We start from the raw sequence: 23,393 nt of genomic DNA on the forward strand, positions 1-23,393 counted from the left end.
CACTGGAAGAAATGTTACGAGTATTTAAAAACTCCTTCAAGGCAAGTGGTTATAATCACAAAAGTTCTACAAGTGTCTTTCCAGAAGCCATACTTTCAAGGTTTTTCATATTCAGCTCTTCTACATTATTTTACCCTTACAGCCACCCCAGTGCCGAGGAGGGCTTTGTAGACAAAGCTGCAAAGTAATGGAGCAGACACACTTTAAGGATGTCCACCATCATCCCATACTCCGGTGGGAGTCCTTAGAGAAAGTGGAACCTGGGGAGAAGGACGCACGTTATCTTGTGCACTCCTCACAAAGACGTGCACTGTTCCTGGTTCATTTGAGCCCAGAGAAGTCAGTTAACCCACCATGGTCCCAGAGCGACCCCGATTCTGCCTTCTTCTACTGGCCATGATGAGCGCATGAGTAGAGCTCTTGGGGCTCACGGCTACTTTAAAGATGATGTTCTGGGATGTCACAAGCTGGGCCAGGATTCTGGAAACCAAAATTTTATTTTCAAATCCTGGGAAAACCACACTTCTCCATGGCCCTGATTTTGCCTCCATACCTCTGTTCTCAGGATGCCTGTATCACCCGTACAGCCCAGTTCACATGGCCACCCAGACTGCTTTCTTGTTTCTAGCTTCGGTCTCTCCACAGAGACTCTAAACTCCATCTGCTCCTCTGGGGAGTGTAGGTGCAGGGTAAAGGGTATTGGATTTAGAGTCGGGTCATCTGAGTTCAAATCCCAGTTCCACAATTTAGGAGCTGAGGTGCTGGGCAAGCTACTTTGTCTCCCTAAGCATGAGTTCCCAGATCTTTAAAATGGAAACATTAACAATAATTACTTCATGGGAGTGTTGTAAGGATTAAATGAGTTTCACCATAAAGTGCTTAACAGAGTGGTTGGCACAGAGTAAGTGCTTAAAAATGTTAGCTGTAATTGGTCCACAGTGAGTCTGTTAGCTCTTGAAAAATATCCACTGGTATCACATACCCACCCACACTGTGGCACCGTGGGGGTGAGCAGGGCAATACCCACCTGTGCTTGGTACTCTGACCATACCTGTTCTGGGGCCAGAACTTTACATGATGGCAATATGCTCTTCCTACAGGGAAGGCATTTCTTCTAAAGAATTAAAAATACTAGGTTGAACACGCAGTATGGAGTTTTTCTAAAAGCTTCAGATTATGGGGGTACATTTATTATTTATGCCTTCCTAACAGCCCCTTCCAGTATTGCTAAAATCAGATAGTGTTTCCAAATATTTGTGCGGTAAACCGATGGCACTCAGGGGTGGTGGGTGACTCAGGATCAGCGGTCACAGCCGAACTAAGGGCAGCCCCCCCACCAGCCCACGCACCCCCCAACGACCCCTCCCCCCCCCGCCCTGGAACACACACAGCCCCCTCACCATCAGGAAGCCCAGAAACGCAGGAGGCAGAGCGCAGTCTCCACAGCCAGATGGTCCAGGGCTGAGTTCTGCTGTGAATAGCTCTCTGAGCAGGAAAAGTTATTTAGCCTCTCTGGGCCCAGTTTATCCTGCTTTTCAAAAGTACAAAGCTTCTAGCTCAGTGCCTGGACCAGAAGAAGTCTGTAAGAACCAGTATTTTCCCTTTGCTTTCCAAACACTCATTTACCTGCCTCCTTCTCAGCATCTCCGTGTGGATGTCCAATGAGGCGTTTCAAATTTAAAGGGTCCCAAACCCAAATCTTCTTCTTGCAGTTGTGGTGGGGTCTGCCAAACGCTGGCTTGGGCGTCCCACACTCTGTGCCCTCTCACCTCCCACCACCTTGACCTCCAAAACGTACCCCTACCCTGACGAGCCTTTCACCTGTGCTGCTCCCCTCGGGTCTGAGCTAGCAACAGGCCTCGCCTGGATGACTGCCACGTCTCCTGAAGGGTTTCCTTGTTTCCTGTTATTCTCAAATGGGCAGCCAGGATGACCCAGTAAAAACATCAATCAGGGGGCACCTGGGTGGCTCAGTCGGTTAAGCATCTCTCGGTTTCGGCTCAGGCCATGATCTCACAATTCGTGAGTTTGAGCCCCGAGCTGGACTCTGGGATGACAGCACAGAGCCTGCTTGGGATTCTCTCTCCCTCTCTCTCTGCCCCTTCCCTACTTGTACCCCCTCCACGCCCCCAATAAACTTAAAACAAAACATCCGTCAGATCACATCACTCCTGCTCAAAGCTGCACAATGGCTGCCCTTATCACAGAAGGGTAAGGCACAATTCTCCCTGTGCCTGACAAAGGAGACCTCCGTGACCAGACCCATTAGCCCCCAGCCATCCTGGGCTCATTCCATCCCATTCCTCAAACAAACCAGGCCACAGGGCTCCCGAAACGTCACATTTGCTGTTCCTACTGCCTGGGACACTATTCCACTTTTCCCTAGGCACCTGGCATGCCTATTCTTTCAACTTCTTCATGTTTCTGCTTAAATGTCACTTTCCGTTAAATGTCACTCTTCCATTGGAAGAGCTTCCACGGCTGCTGGATTTGAATGCTGAAACAATGCACGTGTGCACACACAGAGGTATTCCTCATCTCCTTTCCTCCAGAGCAACCACTAATCACCATCTAATATACTGTATATTTTACTTGTTTGTTGTCTGTCTCCCCCCGACCACCCCACTCAACTATACACTTGCCAGGGTAGGGGCTGGGCTTCTTTTATTCTTGCAACATTCCCAACAGTCAGGAGATGATCTGGCAACTATTAAGCTCAGTAATAGGACCGAATGGGTGGCCCTTCATTCTTGCTATCCATGGCACATTCGATTCTTTTTGCTGAGAATCACTGAAAATCCTCCAGCAGTGGCAGCTGGTGGTAAGGGTGTGGAGGGAGGCACCTGCCATTTAGGTGAAGTCAATGCTCCGGGGGCGTGTGGACATTTCCAAGAGGCACCCAAAGTTTCCCATGGTGGAGGCGGAGCAAAGATCTAAGCCCTTTCTAAAAGGCTTCTTACTAGTGTCTCCGTGTAAATGGATTTAGGTGAGGGGAATTTCACAGCGTTACGAAGGAGTCAAGCATATGTGATCCGAACACAAGAGCCCCAGATAACTAGCCGTTGTGAAACAGAGAAAAATTAACAAGGCCAAACTACATCAATGTCACTCAAAATGTTTATGGTGAAGAACGCCAAATGCAATTGCCCTCAGGAGAGGGCACCTCTCCCTTTGGGATCAGAACTTCCTACATTCATGAGTTTGTCCTATGGGGCTTTCTTCCTATTCCATGTTCTGGCTACTAATCGTTCCAGTTTAGAAAAAAATAATTAAAAAACAACAACAAAAAAAGCTGTAGAAAAGAGTGCCATATGGAGAAGAGAAGAGCTTGCTTATTTTCTTTTCACCTCCGTATTATCCCAGAAAAGTTAGAGTGGGCATGGGAAAACCTCAGATGTTTTTATATTCCTTTGTTGGTGATAGATAAAAATACAATGCAGCCTGCCTTGTTTGTGAGCTCCTTGAAGGCAGGGGCTGTGTTCTCGACCGTTTTAGGTAACAACAGCATCTAATATATTCCTCTGCACGGCAGGGGCCTAACAAATGCTAGAAATAAACCAATGAAAGAATGAACAAATAAAATATAGCCCATTAACTCAGCTCCTTGCATTCAAGTGCACATTCCCCCTTGGCTCCTGCCACCCCCAGGTCCCTGTCCTGACCTTGGCTCATATACTCTGCTCTACCCCAGGATCCAAATCCTTGGGCCACAAGCACCTTGGGAGCCTTTCGTTCACAGATGATATCGAGGGATTTAAAACCACAATGATGCTATTGTTGTTAGTGGCTTCAAAACCCCATCAGCACTATGGCAGGTCCTAGCTGGGACAGAATAAATGGTATTTCCTAGCTACAATGCTACAATTAGTGACCACCTGTTCTAGTGATTTTGCTGAGTTACATTTCTCCAAGGGAGACTTATAGCTTTAAATGCATATTTCAGGGTGAGTTTCTGGGGAAGCAGACTCTGATACAGAAGTTAGCATGCAGGAGGTTAATTTAGGGAGCGGGTCTTGGGAAGAGCATCTGAAAAGAAAAGGTAAGAGGACTGGGCAAAGGGAGAAAACCAGCTGTGAGGGGTTCTCCAGGGAGTGTTAGAGCTGGCTCTGCAAGACTCCACATTCTCCAGGAAGGGGACATGGCCCCAGGCATGTGGCTCTTCAAGGGACTGGTAGCTGAGGGCCACATGCGGGCAGTGATCCCAGCAGCTGGAGTTAATACATCCTTTATTCCCAAAGGGGAATGTCGGCATCCACCACACAAAACCACTTCTCTCTGGCAAGTGAGAGCATGATGACCACCTCCTCTGTGAAGCCCTCCCAGCTGCCTTCTCCAATCCCCTTCAGAAGAAGTCTCCAGAGCCCAGCATACCAGGGACACCCAGTAGGGATACAATAAATGCCTGCTGAATAAACACATCACTGAATACTAGACATTGGCATAAAAGTAGGAATATCTTAGAATTATTTTTTAAAAATTGTCCTCAAGGAGTTCAATGTAATCAGAAAAACAAGCAGAAGTAATAGGGAACTCGAAAAGAGGCGTGCACGGAAGCCAACACACATACACATTCTGGTCTCGACTCTGGGCTGAATCCTGCATGCCTTCAAGCCTCAGTTTCTTTGTTTGTGACATGAAAGGACAGACCCCCAACATTCCGTGAAGAGACCAGAGCTGAGCCACATGATGTCTCTATTAGTGTCATTACTGACATGGGTAAGGAAAGTATGTTTCGATCTTAACAAGGGAAAGAGTCTGAGGGTCAGAGTGTCTCCCCCATGAGATGCTGAGGACTTTTTTTCAATTAGCCTAGAGCTAAGAGACCCCCAGAAAGAAGCAGGCCAAGACCAGAGTAGGTGAGGAATTTATTCTTCTGTCCATGAGACCAACTGGAATACCCTGAGATTTAGGAAATGGCTGTGATTTAAAAATCACTGATAGTAGCTCACCTTCATAGGATAAGAAGATACAAAGAAGTAGCAGGAGGGATTTTAAACACAGAAGCCAGAATGCAATTTTAAAAAGAAAACTAAGAAATAAAAAGGAAAAAAAAGCCTCTCACTCCCAAATTTATCTCCCACTGCATTTGTCTAATACAGAGAAGAATTTGTAAGATAATGCAATTTTAAGAAAGACATCTGGAGGGGGGATTAGAATTAAAGCCTGAGATTTGTGCTAACCTGTCACTTCTCCCATGCATCCACACCAGAGTCAAGTACACCTACTGGGCTCACAATTCCCCACCACATAATCTCATATACCTTGAGGCAGTGACAAGAGCCACAATAGCTAAGAAAAAACTAACAGGATGAGAGGGAATGTCATAAAAAGCCAAACTTATACACTTCCTAAAAATGATCAACCACAACATTAATGAAAGCAAAAGCCATAAGAACATTTTCCAACACTCTAATCAGTACCCATTTCTACCACCTCACAGGCCTTCTTCGCAATCAAAACATCATTTGATTTAAAAAAAACAAAACAAAACAAAAAAAACACTGATAAATGTATGTCTCTACACAGCTAAATCAACACTCAATTATCCGCATATAAAATATACACATTTGACGTTTCTCTCTTACAATGCATCCTAAATTGGGTTCTTCCTATGAACATAAACCTTACCTCTTTATTTACTAAAGAAATGCAAACATATGCCAGTTTGATTCAAACGTGTTTCAAATGCCAGTAGAGTTGATACTTAACTAGATTTGTAATTCCTTGTCCATTAGTATGGACCCATTAAGTGTCGGCCTCACATTAAAAAAAAAAAATACAATCCCTCTTCTTGGCATGGCGAGACCTTTAAAGATACCAGGGAACATGGGGTGCAATTACCTTTGAACTTGTGGAACACGGCCCACAATTCTGCAATGTCAGTGGCAAAGGTGATATCCGTGTCAAGGACAATGACCCTCTCCAGGTTGGCAGGGAGAGTCTTGGTCAGGACGAGCTTCATTAGACCATAAATGCCAGAGTAGTGTTTGTTGGGGATCCAGGAAACTTCAGACTACACCAGGCAGGGAAGAGAAGGAGCAGAAAAAAGAAAAACAAAAAGAATCATTACATTCATTTTTTGCATAAACATTATAAATAGTGCCTGGTACATAAAAAGTATTCAATAAAAATTTGCTGAGTAAATGAGTATTTCCTTAAAGATACGTTTATGTGATGTACAGTTTGTCATGTGAAGTTTTTTGGAAGAAAATGCATCTGAATCAAGGGAGAGGAAAAGCAATATTTATTAAATAAATATTATTTCAAATGCTAGGCTCAAATTTTTTTAAATAAAACCTTTATTATAGAGAGTATATAGGCTCACTGGGGAAAATAAGAATATGTGCAAAAGAATAAAAATATAAAAATTGGATCATACCCTCATTTTTACAAATAATACTTAATTGTTCCTAGGTAGAAATATTTCTTTAAATCATATTCTGCTTGTCATTAAAGACTGCTACTTCAGTGGCATTGTCAAAGCTTCTGCTTATCTATTTTTTAGAGCTGTAATTAAACCAATGAGTGTTGCTCCTTTCCTGTTTCTCAAACACATGAGAAGGACTTGGTCATGACCCATGCAGCACTCTTCACTGGGGAGTAAGAGGATACACACCCATAGATGGTAAAGAACCACCAATGGAGAGCCACCACTGAAATCCTCACGTGATATAACAGGACAACCAACGTCCCAAAGGTCGGTAACTCTGTCAGCAACTCACACATCTCAGTACCACTTGGGACACAAAGGCAAGGTGAAAAATAATACAGAACACCAGTGTGCTGAAAGTTTGCACAGGTACAGGACATATATGAACGTAACTACGGGTGGGGTCCCCATTCTAGCTGCCATGGGGAATCTCCATGGAGGCAAAAACACACTTATTTTTCATGAAGTTAACACTTGGGGGGCCCTGGGTGGCTCAGTCAGTTAAGCGTCTGACTCTTGGTTTTGGCTCAGGCCATGATCTCACAGTTTCATGAGTTCAAGCCCCACACCAGGCTCTGTGCTGGCAGCGTAGAGCCTGCTTGAGATTCTCTCTCTCTTCCTCCCTTTGCCATCCCCCTGCTCGTGCTGTCTCTGTTTCTCTCAAAATAAATAAACTTAAAAAAAAAGTTAACACTTATAATGGAATTCTTTAGTGGAAAATGAGGCCACCTTATTAAGATTCCAAAAAATACCCTTCCCTTTTGCCCTTTAGGGACATTCGGAGGACTCTGTTCTTAAAAAAAGTCACATTTAAAAGCAAGAAACCAGTTTTGTTCCCAAAGATGTTCATCACCATGTTATAAAATAAACAGAAACAATCCAAATACCCCTAAACTGGACAGTTAATGAAAACATGCCTTTTTTTTTTTTTAGCTTGCTAAGCATACTATTCAATGGCTATGAGCAATGTAGATTAAGATATACTGAGAAGAAACTTGCATATGATGTTAAAAGAAAAAAAGTAAGTTTTAAAATTGTTTTTGCTTAATAACCACTACGTATAATCAACATGAAAACACCCAAATTTACGCAGAGAAAGAAAAAATAGAAGCATGGCACTGAATTATAATAGTGGTCATTTTGGGATGACGGGTCCCTCTCTAGATAAAAGGATATGTATACTATACACACACATACACATATATTTAACTACACTTTTTTTTTAAGGTTTAATTATTTTTTAGAGAGCAAGAGACAGAGCATGAGCAGGGGAAGGACAGAGAGAGAGAGAAGGAGACACAGAATCTGAAGCAGGCTCCAGGCTCTGAGCTATCAGCACAGAGTCCAACGTGGGGCTCAAACTCATGAACTGTGAGATCATGACTTGAGCCAAAGTGGACGCTTAACTGACTGGGCCACCCAAGCACCCCTACACTTTTAAACACTTCTCAACTTTTTAAAATGAGCAACTACTACTGTTGTAAAGAAAACCTAAGCCCTGCATTCTTTTTAAACATGCCCACATCTAGTCATGGTAGGAAAACAGGGACACAGAGGCTGCCTTGGGAAAGCTATGAAAAAGGAGCCCTATGGTAACTCACACGGTCCAGCCCATCTCTGAAACCCCCTCCGGATTCTGTGTTCGTCTCCAACATACTTGAAAATACCATGTCGGCTACTCCTTATCAGTTTTACAATGGTCTTTTGCATACGTGTGCAATTTAAAAAAAAAAAGAAAACACATAAACTGATGGACGAAACTGTTCACCACGTGTCGGCATCAGGAAAAGAACCTTGAACTCTGTCGCCCCCAACACTGTGTTCCCAGGCAGCAGAGAGGAGGGAAAGCAGAGACAGAAGGCAAAATGTGAACCCCTGCCCCATACAAGGGGTTGACCTAAGCCTCAGCTCCTCTACCTGTAAAATGGAGGCGGTGCCTGCATCACATGTTCACAGAAAAATTAGAGATCAGACGGGGTGAGTGTTCTGTACACAAAAGACCCTCAGCTCATAGAAGCTCCCACCCTTCCTCCTGATCTCCCTCGTCATGTCCAGGATTTAGACAGCCATGCCTCTTTGCTCCATACCAAAAAGGGGGTTGGGGATCCAGAGTTCTGGAGTAGGGCACATCTGGATTCAGATTCTGGTGTCCCTTAATCACCATGTCACCTTGGACACGTTTGTTCAGCCTTTCTGAGCTTCTGTCACTTAAAAGAGGCAGTTACTTGTCCTGCTTACTGTACTATATCAAGGTGTGGGTGGAAATGGCACACTCCAACCGGGTAATCTGAGGAAAACAGGTAATGAAAGAACTATCTACGAAGCGTGTGCATAATTTAGGGCCAGTTGTGAGGCACCATGTGGCACCTGAGAACACAAAGAGTGGGGGGTCGTGACCACCCAAGGCCCAAAGGGCTGGTACCAGTGGCTGCTGGAGTCTAGACAGGGCGGCCATACACATAAGCCACCAGGAAGGAGCAGTGAACTTCAGTAGAGAGACGCGACCAGCCTGTGGCAATCTCACAGGACAGAGCAGGGAGACACATGTCACTCAGCTTCTCTCCCCTCCTACCCACCAATCTCCTGTGAGGGTGCCCCTCTGTACAAACCCAAATGGAAGCCAGAGGGAAAGGGATCTCAGAGGCATGGCCCTATGTAGCAGTGTCGCGGGGCACGAAGCAGGGTGGAGAAGGGCCAGAGAGCACCTGGAGAGACTGCCTGATACATCCAGCAGTCATTAAACGAATGATGGCCAAGACCAAAAGGCAATGCCTTCTACATGACAGATGCAAAATGCTATCCATGATGGGAGGTGAGTGGGCAAATGGAAGGACGGACAGAAGGATGGGCAGGTGGACAGATGGGCATATGGCACCGGAAGGTGAGCGATTTGCCCACAATCCCACAATGAGCAGGATGCAAAGCTATAGTTAGAAGCCGCCAGGGGAAGGCATGCGTTCCTTCCCCAAGCCACGTTATCCTTCCTTTGAAGTGAGCACCCTGACTAGCCGTCAGCTTAGATTGTAGGGCTGGGGGCTCCTCAAGTAAGTGCCTCCAGTGGACTTTAAAGAACTCTTCCTCATGAAAGCCCTGGCCTCTGGAACTCAGCTCAGCTTCTTCTCTCCCTTGAGAACCTTCCTGAACTGAAGCTTGGCAATCATAGGTCCACGCGGCAGAGCTGTGCTATTTAATCAGACCTTTGATTAACTTATTCATCTATTTTGGTTACCATCAAAGCCGGAGAGCTTGGTGAAGACTGAACACCAGAACGTTGGGCTGAGCCATCTAATTAGATTGCCCCGACTCTCGGCTTTATTTTTAACACACATGTGAGGCACTCAGATGCATCACAGAACGGTAGAGAGACAGGAATAAATTAATCTCAACATGAGCCCAGGCCAGAATGTCGCCCCAAGTCCCCGACTTAATACATAATCAATTAAGTCAGAGTGTTCAATTAGAGGTAAAGGAAGCATTCGGATGAGTTTGTATTCAGAAAGAAAACCTCAGAAAGAAAACCGAGGAATCTACAGGGGGAAAGAATGTGTGGTAAGAAGCAGATACATTTATTATAAATGGTGTTCTCTCTTAGAAGTAGAATATAACATGCCCCCTCACCCCTACCTTAGTCTAATCCTGTTCTTCCTTCCAGCCTCAGCTTAGAAGGCACCCCCCAGTCGCCACCTCCCTGGGGCCCCAGGCTGGGCATGGGCTCCTGGAGCAAGCCGCTTCCCTCCAGCACGGCACACTCTCATGCTGTGTCTAATTTTCCATGTCTCTCACCAGCTCTGGGCTGGAACTCCCCGAAGCAGGGACGATGTCATTTTTGCTGTGGTAACAACACAGTCATTACTCAAAAAAAATGTTTGATGGACGTGCATGACTGCCGAGTTTAAATCCTACCTTTGACGTTTTCTGCAACTAGCAGCAGAAACAGCCCTAATTGCTCAAGTCCAGGGTCAGAACAGTGCAACGGAAGAGGCACGGCTTGCTGAGCCCCGAAAGCCTGGGATTTAGCACCATCCCATCATTTCAGCTCTGTGAGGCTTTTCTCATCTGCAAAATGGGGGCTTGGAATGCTCTCTTTACAACACCACTGGGAGAAAGGCAAAGCACCTGGCCTGGTGCTGGGCACCCAGCCGGCCTCTGCAAAGGCCACTTCTCCCAGGGGAGGTCTGTCAGCACAGTGGAGGCTCAGATGATTCAGGATGTCGAGCTTGATAAAAGCAAGGAATGAGGCTACCTTTAACAGTAAAGGGAAGTCAGGAATGAAAATGGCGTTGTCAGAGGAAAAGGTCACTCATCACCTTTCCCTATAGTCCTATATAGATTATTAACAAAATCCTAAATTGAGACCTCTTTGGAAACTCAAAGCCTCTGCTGGTAGATCTCCAAACTGGACAGGATACCCTTGGTTTTAGGAGGAAAAACCTACTTATCCACCAAATTGGGTGAAGTGGTCACCCGTGAAACCTTTGGGACAGTCTCTTGGTGTAACCCCTGCTGCTATCAAATCTCACTCCCGTCCTGCAATAAACTTCAGTCCAATCAGGGACATTAAGTCATGGGGTCAGCAGAGAGAAGACCGTCCTCAGAGGCACACTGCAGAGACCTGGGGGCACCCCAGGCAGACTGACCTCAGAGCATCCTAGAAGATGACAATGTGTCACGGAGCAAGAACCTAGCATGTTCATCATTCTAAACACACCGAAGGGTTTATGTAATTAAAACAATAATAAAAATGAAAGTTAGGTTTATTTTAATGGACAATTATCCTTGTAATGGCTGTTAATAATTCTAAGCGGCATGTTCTAAGATTTAATTAGCAAAAATGCAATTGTGCTCAAGAATACTACCTAATGCACACATCAAGGAGCATTAGCAATCCCAGGTTTTCAGGATTTCTATGCAGAGGACGGGGTGGGGGATGCTCTCCAGGGAACATTCACCTTTCCCAAACTGCCAGCTCCTTGTCAGACAGATCCCAAGGGGAGTGTCTATGAAGTGCTACAGGTGATTTTAAGGTTCATCTGATGCTGGGTGATCCTCAGAGAAGTTACTCAGAAAACCTGACCGGGGTAGTAACAGGAACACGGAAGCCCAGCGTGTGAAGGGAAGCGATGTCTGGATGTGATGCCAGGCTCCTTACCTCTGACAGACAAGGGAAAGACAGGAAGAGAGGTTGGTTTTATCAAGGAACGATGCGAATTTCTTCCTGAAGACGCTGAGTTTCAGGAGGCACTGGGGATGCCCCAATGATAAGAACAATAGAAAACACGATCTAGCATTTCCTGAGGGCTTCCTGTGGGTCAGGCATTACGTTTAAGAGCCTTCTGTGTAAGCTTTCAGTTAGCCACCCCCCACCGTGAGCGGGTGGAGGGTTACCATCCCAGTGCCTGAGTCCTTCCTATCCAGTCTCTCAGCCCCCAGCCTGAGACATTCCACTCTGAAGCGATGAATGTTTCTCTCCTCCCGCCCCCTGCCCCTGGTCCCAGGAGTGCTTTTCACCCCTGTGGGATCCTGTATTGTCATAACCGAGCCTGTCTCCATCCAGACAAACAGAGAAGCAGCTTTTCATGCCAATTCGGTGCGAAGGGTTTGGGGTTGGGTATTCCTGGCTGCCACATTTCTCTGGGCCTGAATTGTCTCATCTGTATAATAGGGATAATAGTAGCACATCCTGCTCTCTTCCTAGGGAGTTATTTTATTTATAGTCTCTAAGCTTTCCCCCATCATCCTGGAAATATTTATTGCTCAGAATAGATTTCCCACCCATATCAACATTTTCCTGTGGATTACAAATCACCTTGACACCTTTTTAAAAATTAAAAAAGAAGTCTTCCTACCCGCAGAATGTTCAAAAAGTCATTTGCCTTTCATGTTGTTTCTGAGTGGTCGTCTTGGCAACCAACCTGTATGTTCAGAACATAATTGTTGAGAAAGGAGGGTGAGGATCGCAGATGGGGCAGGGCTCTGGGAGACACCACGGTGGAGGGCCACGGCACACGCACAAGCTCAGGCATCTGGTTGGCCACATTCCCAGTCCAGCTCCATGGCCTCTAGACCAGCAAGCTCATCTCTCTAAGCCTGTACCTTGTCACCCATAAAATAGAGAACATGACATAGATCACATGAGGTTTGGGAAAGTATTAAATAAGGCAGGGGAACTAAGGTATCTGGCCCAGTGCTTGCCCCATGGTAAGCGCTCAATATTTAAAATGCAAGATTTTAAGGGGCGCCTGAGTGGCTCAGTCGGGTTGGGCTTCCGAATTCAGCTCAGGTCATGATCTCACAGTTCATGAGTTTGAGCTCCGCATCGGGCTCTGTGCTGACAGCTCAGAGCCTGGAGCCTGCTTCAGAATCTGTGTCTCCCTCTCTCTCTGCCCCTCCCCCACTCACGCTCTATATCTCTCTCAAAAATAAATAAAACATTAAAAAAAATTAAAAGGCTTTTAAACTGATTAACAGTGTGCACTCTGGAGCCTGACTGCCTGGGTTTGAATCCTGGCTCTATCCCTCACTAGCTGCGTCACATCAGGCAAGTGATTAAACCTCCATGTATCTCACTTTTCTCATCTGTAAAATGGGTATTCTTACAGCTCATACTCTATAGGACTGTGAGAATGCTGGTGCTATAGAGAAGTATTGGCTATTGTTGTTCATTGTTAATATTATCAAAGATATTTAAAACAACAGAAAAGAGGAGATTCATGTCTACGAGATAAAGTCATCTGCAGTTATATTTACGCTTTCCAGCAAAAAAAAAAAAAAAAAAATCCACTTTAGCTCAGTTGTGATCATTTAAATAAGCGTTTCTAGAAAACTTACTGTGGGCCAGGTACTGAGGAGAGGCTAGGGACCAGAGTCCATGATGAATAAAACATAGCTGATGCTCTCAAGGAGTCCATGGTCTACTAGATATTCATTATCCATAACAAGATACCTCAAAACATAGTAGCTTAAAACAGAAATATTTATTATTTCACCTAGTTTCAGTGTCAGGGATTTGAGAGCACATTAGCTGGGTGGTTCTAGCTCAGGATTTCTCTTGAGGTTGCGGTCAAGGTGTCAGTTGAGCCTGCAGACATCTGAATGCTTCGGATCTGTTTCTAAAATGGCTCACTCCTACATGCACGGCAGTGACGCTGGCTGTTCATAGGAAACCTCAGCTCCTCGCCACATGCACCACCTGATAGGGCAGCTTGAATGTCTTTACAACATGGAGGCGGCTTCTTCCAGAGCAAGTCATCAAGAGAGAACCTAGGGTGTCTTTTACGGCTTGGCTCAGAAGTGACACAGTGTTGGGGTGCCTGGGTGGCTCCGTCGGTTAAGCGTCTGACTCTTGATCACTGTTCGTGAGTCCAAGCCCCGCATTGGGTTCTGCACTGATGGTGCAGAGCCTGCTTTGGATTCTCTCCTTTTCTCTGCCCCTCCCCTGCTGTGCTCTCTTTCTCAAAAAATAAACACACTTAAAAAAAAAAGTGGCATGGTGTCATTTCTGCAATGTCTTATTGGTTAACTTATTGGTTATTGACAACGTGGTTAGAGAACAGACAAGGGTGTGAATACTAGTGGACAGGGATTATTGGGGGACATCTTAGAAACTAGTTACCACATCTGTAATTCTAGAATATGGTTATCAACTGGATTATGATGAACTCCAAGTGTATGTATAAGAGCAGTCTAGTAGAAGTACAATTAAAAGGGAGAGAGAGGTGGGGAGGGAAGGGTAGCCAGTTAGAGATGTTTGGAAGAGATGAGCCTTAAATTGGTCTTAAAAAATGTGTTGAAAATTGAGTTTCTCAGATAGTGAGAGAAAAGCAGGATAGTGGAGATATTATCATCAGTGAAGGCACAGAGATACAAGTAAACAACTGTGCGTGCATGTGTGTGTGATAGTCTGATACACCCAGGAAAAGCTTGGAGCTGGAAGTGATGAAGAAGAACATGGAGATGAGGAAAGGGTGGAATGTTGGAGAATACTGTATGCCCTACCAAAGAACACTGGATAAGGTCCTAAAGATGGTGGGAAGAAACAAAAGGGTTTTCACTAGCAAAGAGACATAATCTCAACTGTATTCTTAGAATAAACTCTAACAACTTGCATAGGGAAAAGATTAACAGAAGACAGCTCAGAGGCATCGGAACCTTGGAGGATGCCTACAGAAAATGCAGATTCCCAGGGGCGCCTGGGTGGCTCCGTCAGTTAAGCACCTGACTCTTGGTTTCGGCTCAGGTCATGATCTCACAGTTTGTGAGTTTGAGCTCTACGTCAGGCTCCATGATGACAGCATGGAATGTGCTTGGGATTCTCTCTCTCTCTCTGCCCCTCCCCTGCTCATGTGCTCTCTCTCTCTCTCTCCCTCAAAATAAACAAACTTAAAAAAAAAAAAAAAGAAAAGAAAATGCAGATTCCCAGAATCACACCCAGAGGTGGTGAGGATTCATCAGGTCCAGGGTAGGGTCCAGAAATCTGTTTTTGGTTTTCCCGCCCCCGGCAATACAAGAAACAGACTCTTAACTTTAGAAATAAACTCATGGTTACCAGGGGGGGAGGTGGGTGGGGCCACGGGTTAAATAAGTGATGAAAATTACAGAGTGCCCTTGTTGTGATGAGCACCAGGTATTGTATGGAAGTGTTGAATCACTATATTGCATACCTGAAACTAATATTACACTGTATGTTAACTTGAATTTAAATAAAAACTTAAAATTTTTTAAAAATCTGTATTCTTAAACCAGAGCCCTGTGTGGTCCTGAAACAGGTGTCCCCACACTATACCCTAAGAACCACTAAGGAGACACAGTAAGCACTGTATTTCTCAAGGACTTGTGGGTTGAATCATTTACATTGGATCACCAACCAGCTAACTGTTCAGAAACATGACATAAGATAGCCCCAAACTTAAGGGTACCACCTGAACTTGATACAGTTGGATGTACAGGGAGAGAAGACCTTTCTCAAAGATTAATACAAAAAAGAGCTGATGGAAGGTCAGGAGTTCTTTAGATAACACTATACCTCGTGGGCAGTTTATGACTGTGGAGCCTAGAAGGTTTCCTGCCTGTCCTTTTTAAAAGTAGAAATCCCATTTCCATAAAAGCCACTCTAGGTCAGCTACTGTGAAATTCTAAGGAACCAGTACCAACAGGAGAGCTGAGTTACAGATTTCACATCTTCCCACAATGGAAACTTGGAAGGGAACCTTGTAAGAGCCCCCAGGTTGGTCTTTTCAGGTGACAGCCTTCTACACCAAGCGTCAATGAACATCATTCAGACCTCACAACTCCAGCCTGAAGTAAGTTAGCTGGCTTCCACCTGAAATGCTCAGTGTTCATAAATCTACTGAGAAACCATCTTCCATAAACATAATTAATTCTAGACTGATGACACAGGTAGGATGAATCAAGAGGAATGTGCCCATAGATCTATAAACACATTCCTCCTCATATCAGTGGCAATGAAACCCCTTCCTCTCACGTCTGGCAAGAAGCACTCTGTATTTAGCTTTGTGAAGTTTGGAGGGCATTGGACACTGGAGCATTTATGGATTGCCCGAACATCCCTCAGTACTTTACATTATGAAACGAAGCATTTCAAAGCACTGGGAGTTCTGATTTGTGAACTGGACTGTTACAGTGGTTTAATTTCCTGAAATATAGCTGCCTTCTTAACTAATAGATTTTTCAATGCACTGAGGAGAAAACTGCATTAGCTCCTGCGTAGTCTGGACTTAATATTTTTAGAAGCTGCAATTCTTATTACAGCGCACAGCAGCACACAGTATGTATTTATGTATTTTCTGACACACAGAAGGCACTCAACGAATAGTTCTGAAAACGTGAAATCATACAAGCGCACAGGTGGTGAGTACCGAGAGCCACTCCTCAGGACGGGGATAGAACCTGTCGCGTTGACCATTCACTCATCCTTTCAAACACCAGATGACGGCTTGAAGAGACAAAAACAATCGTTTCAAAAAAGCATTATTACAGCATTCAGGATACTGGTTTGTGTTAATGGAGGCTACAGGTGGTAGGGGGGCAGAACAGGAGGATATCCTGGTGGTTCTGCTGATACTATTCTAGTTCTAAGTTAGATGGTGTGGTGTTTCATCAGTGTCATCATAACCTACTTCTCTACAGTCTTCAAATGTGTGTATGGGCCTATGTGTACAGGAAGTCATGGGTGACCTAGAAGCAAGAATGTCAACTAGAGAGAACACGGGATTTGGGAGTTAGAGAGACCAGGCTTAGCCAGCTAAAAACCCACCTCATTCCCTCACCTCTCTGTCTCTCTCTCAATTCCTGCTCAAAGCGCTAAAAAATGGAGATAATCATTTTGCTAGTAAGTGCAAGGAGGGGGTGTGGTGTGTCTGGAAAAAACCTCTTCTTTCCCTGTTACTATAAATTTATTCTTCAGCATACATTCATAACAAGGCAAAAATTGTTTTGTGAGGCAAAAAAATAAAAAATCTTGGATATTATCATGACTTGTTATTAAAATCTCACAGGTGCAATTAAGGGGAAAAATGTATCTAACTAAGCTCCTAGGGAAAGGCTGATAATAATTTTTTTCAAAGGTTGAGAAAATTTGCTCTAAAGGATTACAGGACACCAAGCTAGCCACAAAACAGAAAAGTGTACAAAAACACAAACAGAGGTGCCTGGGTGGCTCAGTCGGTTAAGCGTCTGACTTCGGCTCAGGTCATGATCTCACAATTTGCGGGTTCAAACCCTGCGATGGGCTCTGTGCTGACAGCTCAGAGCCTGGAACCTGCTTCAGATTCTGTGTCTCCCTCTCTCTCTGCCCCTCCCCAACTTGTGCGCTCTCTCTCTCTCTCTCTCTCTCTCAAAAATGAATAAACATTAAAAAAAAAATTAAAGAACAACAACACAAACAAACCAAAGCCCCAAATCTGCTGAGCTGAGCAGTTCTTCCTGAATTTACTCAGAAGGCAGGTTAATCACAAAACACTACAGTTATCTGTTCTCAAGTTCATCTGGAGATTTTAGGAGAACACTTGCCCAGGCTTCCCTCTCTCCTACTCCAACCACTTCCTCACAGGGAACCTTCCTGTGAAGGAACCTTCCTGTGAGAGGCAGCCTCAGAGCCTACAATTAATGAGGCACCATGCTGCTCTGCATTAATGAGGTGCTTTTCATTTTCGGAGGGCTCTGCAATCCTTTGGAGGTGACGCTCTCTCCTGTGACATTCTCTGGTCCCGGCTTCAGAGATCTAACCTGCAGGTCAACTGAACTCTAAACACATGGGAGGGCAACCTGGAGCAGGTAAAGAGGGTTAAGGAGGGTGAACGAGAGTTGCCACTTAATTAATTCCTGGTTGGTTTAAAAAAAAATTTTTTTTCAACATTTATTTATTTTTGGGACAGAGAGAGACAGACATGAACGGGGGAGGGGCAGAGAGAGAGGGAGACACAGAATCGGAAACAGGCTCCAGGCTCTGAGCCATCAGCCCAGAGCCTGACGCGGGGCTCGAACTCACGGGCCGCGAGATCGTGACCTGGCTGAAGTCGGATGCTTAACCAACTGCGCCACCCAGGCGCCTCTTCCTGGTTGGTTTAAAAACGGTCTTCTCTCGTAAAGCATGGAAGGTGAAACTATCCTGGTATAGTACAGATCCAAAGGAAAACCTTGACAAAGACCAACAAAAACCTTGTCAATGACCCTCTTCACTGGTCATCCCTGAAAAGATGGTGCCTTTACTCAGCCCTTGTAATACACCTAACAAACATTAATCAAGAGTCTTATTGTAATTTAAAATATTTTTACCTTGACCTTGAAGCCTTAGACTGTGGTTAGTTATATTGACATTCACCTCCACAACAGGCCCTTACTATTTATATGAAGGGTTGTCAAGGAAACCAGGTGTTGAAGATAGCTAACTTGTCTAGATTTAGAATTTATCATACACAAGAATACAGAAGGGAGATGAATGTCACCCTTAGAAAGTACTGTAGATGATGGTAATGGCATAATATAATTCCATTAAGCCTGTACTTTCCACTTGGGGATTTGGTTACTGATCAAAAGAATTCCTAATGCTCTAAATCCCTCTTCAAAAAAAAAAAAAAATCACCTAATTCTGAAAGTGACTCATTTCTCTAGACATTCACTGTGTGTGCCAAACTCTCGCGTAGATGTGAAGGAAAGAGCAGTGAATGTGGAATGTTCTTATTTCTTAGGAGATCATGGGTAAAAAGGAAAGAGTATTATTATATTTATGATGATAATAATATGGCATTTGTTGAATGCTCACTGTGTAACAGACACTAGAAGAAACTTATAAATACTCTCTTTTAACTCACACAATAACCCTATAAAGTAGACATTAAGGAAATCACACAATCTTAAAGAATTATAGGAGCCGGGACTACATATCAGATTTGATTTGCTTCAAAAATCTTAATCATTTTGGAAACTGACTCAAATAAGATATTCAAACGATCATCAAGCAGGGAAAGCTATAAATAAAGTCTCACTAGAATTCTTGGGGATGGAGCAAACTGGTGGTACCTGGAAACAGGAAGTACAGTCAGAAAAGGCAAAGGTAACTACTACCTGGAGCACATACCTTCGGCACAAAGGTACATTCCACAAGTCACAGTCAATGCAACCTGTGAGGAGTCACATACCTTCTCAGTGCAAATGTCTCCCCAGCATCTACAAGGCTGCAAGTGACCAGTAAGAGTTCGAAGAAGAACACTGTTAATAACACCAAAATGAAAAGCAGAAAGGGAAGATTGAAAAATAGACCCAAAGATTGTTAAAATGAATTCGTCATTTCTGCTCCTTAGCACATAACGAGAATGTCGGAGAACATCTCAGCCTCTGATGCTCAGCCTTTATGTGAACAGTGCGATCGAGGGCCCAACTTCTCTAGGCCACTGAGGAACGCCAGCTGGAGGCGAGGCCCGGCACCGGCCGCACATGAGAACCACCTCGTCCCACTAACTGGGCCTGCCCCAGGAAAGCCAGCGGGCAGGCCTGGTGCTGCTACTGCTTCTGGTTTGATAAAGATCATAAGCGATGCTAATGTGCAATCAATGAAAGGCCCTGCCATTGTTTTGTGGGTGCTGTTTTGTGTCTGTAAAGTCTATCAAGTGATTCTTAGGTGCAATCGAGCCCGAGGTACACATGCAACAATTGGGGAAGTGAGCCAACCAATCAATTCTAACTAAGCCTAGCTGGGAAATCAAATTAATGATGGCCCAGCTCTCTACCTTTGGTTCTTCTTTGTTTGCACACACACTGTCCAGTTCCCACACAGAGTATTTGTTGTTGTTGTTGTCTCTCTTAATTCCCTGGTGTGGGACTATTTAAGCATTCTTGATCTGGAAGCAACATGGAATAAAGACACGAGCGAGCTCTGTACTCAGAGTTTGAAAACACACGCTGGGAATCGGGTCAATTCCCTTCTCTCTCAGATTCTGCACCTGAAAGAGAGAGACAAAGCCGCTCACTGTTTGTGGGAGACTGAAAACCAGATGATGTCTGGGGAAGCACCAAGCGGAGTGCCTGACAGAATCTGCACTCACAGCTGCTCCTTAATTCTGGATATAGAAGTAAGGAATATTTCTTTACGTGACAAGTAGAATAAAGGCCTGATCACAGTGAGCAATTTGAAATGCCAGAGCCTCACCACATCTGCCACCGCTGGTGATTTCCTCTTGCTTCTTTATAATGGCTGGTTTTGGAGGGTAGGGCTTATGTATTATGTATATGTAATGTAAAGGCGACAAGCACATTCTGGGACACAATGTACGTTAGGTAATAACACCATATTAATAATAATAGGGGAGGAGAAAGGGGAGTCGCAGCAGCGCTATTATGCCCATGAATAAGATGTTGATCATTGCTTGCTATTTTCTCTTCAAACATATTATTTAGCCAGTAGTGAGCAGATTTAAAACCCACTGGGGTTCTTGAATTCAGCCTAGCTGAGTGGTTAAATCCAATGAAAATATCCTAGTTAGATGAGTTTTTAGCCAAGGGAGTTGAGTATATAAAAGGATATTTAACAGGGCAGTTTGTGAAGATGTCCATCTTTCAAAAATGATAAGGGGCATGTTGATAATACATGATGATAATACATGCATAGCGTTTCCTAGTTTGCAATGCAGTTTCAGATTTATGTCATTTGATTCTTGAAATAACTTTGTGAATTAAGCAAGAACTCATATCCCCACTTTGCACACAGGAAACGAAGATTTGAAAACAGCGTTGTCCAAAGTCACACAGCTAGGAAATGGCAGGGTTGAAACTCATCTCTTTTGGCCTTCAGGAAAATCGCTTTTATGAGGTCCCCCCAGCAATGCTTTGACTTCATCATGGTAAGCAGATGGAACTGGGAGACTCAAGTATTGTCTCTTGTTCCTCAGCAAGAAAGCTCACATTCGGACACCTCTGTGCACCTTTTTGTTGGTTACATGGCGCAACATGTTTGTGTAGAAATAATTCTGTGTAGAAATAAGTTTGTGTAGAAATAATTCCAGCTTGCTTTCCACATTTCCATTAGAAAACAAAGAATCTGGCCCTTCAGTGTCCCAAATGAGGTAAGAAAGAGTGGTGAATGGACATTACCCTGGGGTCCACAGCTAAGGTGTCCAGAACAGGCAACACATGGGTATGTCATGTGACTGGGCATAAAAAGACATAAATCTAATTGGCTGGTCTCTGACTTAGCGGCTTGAATTTTCCACTCCATGGCCTTCAAGAGCATCACAGTCAGGGCTTGCCTAAACAGCAGACTCACCTCCAATTTTGTCAGGTTTTAGTGCACTGGTTCTCAACTAGGGCCAATTTTGCCCCCCCATGGGGCATTTGGCAATGCTGAGGTCATGTTTGGTTGCCACATCCCAAGGTTCTGGAAGAGAGCTACTGGCATCTAGTGGGTAGAGGTCAGGGATGCTGCCTGATACCCTCAGATAGGACAGCCCCCCAACAAACAATTATCTGCCCCAAAAATGTCAGCGGTGCTAAGGTTGAGGCACCTTGTTCAAAAATACTAGTGAAAACTTGAAAAAAGTATACAGGTGAACAGGGAAAATACTGATTGCATCCTAGTACCAGAGTACAAGTTTGCCTCAGTTTTGAGGCAAATACTGGAAACTAAAGCATTACCCAGAGTTAGGGAACTATGTCTGAAGAGGAGGAAGGCAAGGGTTTTCAGTCCTCAGCATCGTGAGCTAAAGGAAGAGAAGCGGTATTTCCACAGCCGCACAAACAAGACAGAAGAGTAAATGAGGCTGAGAAATAGAAGAACACAAAGTTTCAACGAGCAAGACTGCCCAGAGGCTGATTCAAGGAGGACTCTCCTGGCTGGCAGCGGCCATGGCAGCCCCTCTCCCAGCAAGAGCGATTCCCATTTCCACCAGACCCAGGCGCTCCCTCCACCCGGCAGATAAGGCTCATCCTAAACACTACTTCGTGAAGAACCCAGGACTCCAAGCTCCAGGCGCTAGGCAGCTGTCACTGTTTTGCATCCTCCTAAGCACGTCTACCTAATCCCGGGCTCTCTCACTCCAGAGCCCCAAATGTTAGGTTCCCTCCCATCCTTGTGCTATACAAAGCACAGTAGTTTCCTTCTGCTGCGTCACAGTCCCAGGATGCACCTAGCTGTGTCCCAACGGGGCTCACCTCTTACTTCGCAGGTTGCCTAAAGAATGATGCACTTGTGTACCTGATGATCCTGCATTATGCAATTATCTAGGGGGGAGAATCACATTCATTATGAGCACTTCCAGTAACACACATTATACTCCCTAAGTGGATATCTAGATGACAGACAGAACTCTTGCTCTTCGTGAGAAAAGGTGTCCCTTTGTCAGTTTCCTTCAATATAGGTGACACCACCACACACCCACCAGCTCCTTACAGGATTCTAGGAAGTGAACTTGATCCCTCTCTCCCTCTACTGCCATACCCAACAGGTCCAAACCCTACGAAAGCTATAAAAAACCAATCTGCCTTTAATACTAGTCACCTGAAGAGGAAGAAGGCGGTCTAGGGAGGAGACTTTTAACCAAAACATGTCTATACCTTCTTTCTGGGAACTGTTATAGTGTACAGCAGCAAGTCTGTAGTAGATGAGCCAATTCTACTGTTTATTTTTCACTCATCCACCATGACATCCTGCCCCCAAGATCCATACTGTCACCAGGTCACTGGTCCCGAGAACCTTAAGATCAGGGTCTTGGACTTAATTGTTCATTTTAGCATTGCCCCGAAGCACAAAGAGTTGGCATTCTGTTTCAAGTTACCTAAGGGAAACGGAACCTCAGGAAGGAATTTGACAATGCTTATCCCATTCAGCTCCCCTTTTGTCCTCAAACCCACTGAACAGATCAGTGTCATTGATTTCTAAATGAATTCTGCACACTGTAAAATCAAAGTTCAATTTTCTAAATATAAGGCCAGTCAGGTCCACACTCATCTGCTACGAAGCATGCTTCTCTCTGCCTTTACTCCATGGGTAACTTACATATATACACGTATCTCCTCCATCTGAGCATCCTTTGTGGTAGATTCACTATGTTACCTCAGAAACTCCTCTAAATGTTTTCTAAGATAGTTTGCATACAGTAGTCATTCAACTTGTTGGCTTTATGGTGGATATCGTGACTATATGGATACTGAAGACTAAAAGGTAAAAAACAATCAAACTTTTCTCCTATCGGTATCCTGAGCAGTCCTGGGGGATATAGTCTTAGTGAACCGGTTTATTCGTTTCTTCTACTATCAAAAGGTCTGACCTTCATAAGTGAAAAACAGAAGGCCAGGCAGATAAAAGAAATGCATTTCTTTCTTTTCTGACAGAAAAAGCACAAAGATGAGGGTATTAAGTTTTATAGCTAAACTCAGCAGATAATAAGCAGACAAAGGAGTCCTGCTTGGGGAAAGGTATTCTCTTCTTAGGGCAGTGAAAGCCTGTCATTAATTC

The 23,393-nt window shown here is 44.4% G+C and overlaps 1 protein-coding gene across 4 annotated transcripts in view; it reads right to left on the reverse strand.

The window, feature by feature from the left end:
* Positions 1-23,393, reverse strand: part of LARGE1 (LARGE xylosyl- and glucuronyltransferase 1) — a 542,381-nt gene that overhangs the window by 224,296 nt on the left and 294,692 nt on the right. For all 4 annotated transcript variants that reach the window (XM_043562453.1, XM_043562452.1, XM_043562454.1 and 1 more), the window contains one exon: positions 5,842-6,013. In XM_043562453.1, coding sequence (XP_043418388.1) covers positions 5,842-6,013 — 172 coding nt within the window. The remainder of the gene's footprint in view (positions 1-5,841; positions 6,014-23,393) is intronic.

The sequence above is a fragment of the Prionailurus bengalensis genome, chromosome B4 (assembly GCF_016509475.1).
Source record: "Prionailurus bengalensis isolate Pbe53 chromosome B4, Fcat_Pben_1.1_paternal_pri, whole genome shotgun sequence".
NCBI lineage: Eukaryota > Metazoa > Chordata > Mammalia > Carnivora > Felidae > Prionailurus > Prionailurus bengalensis.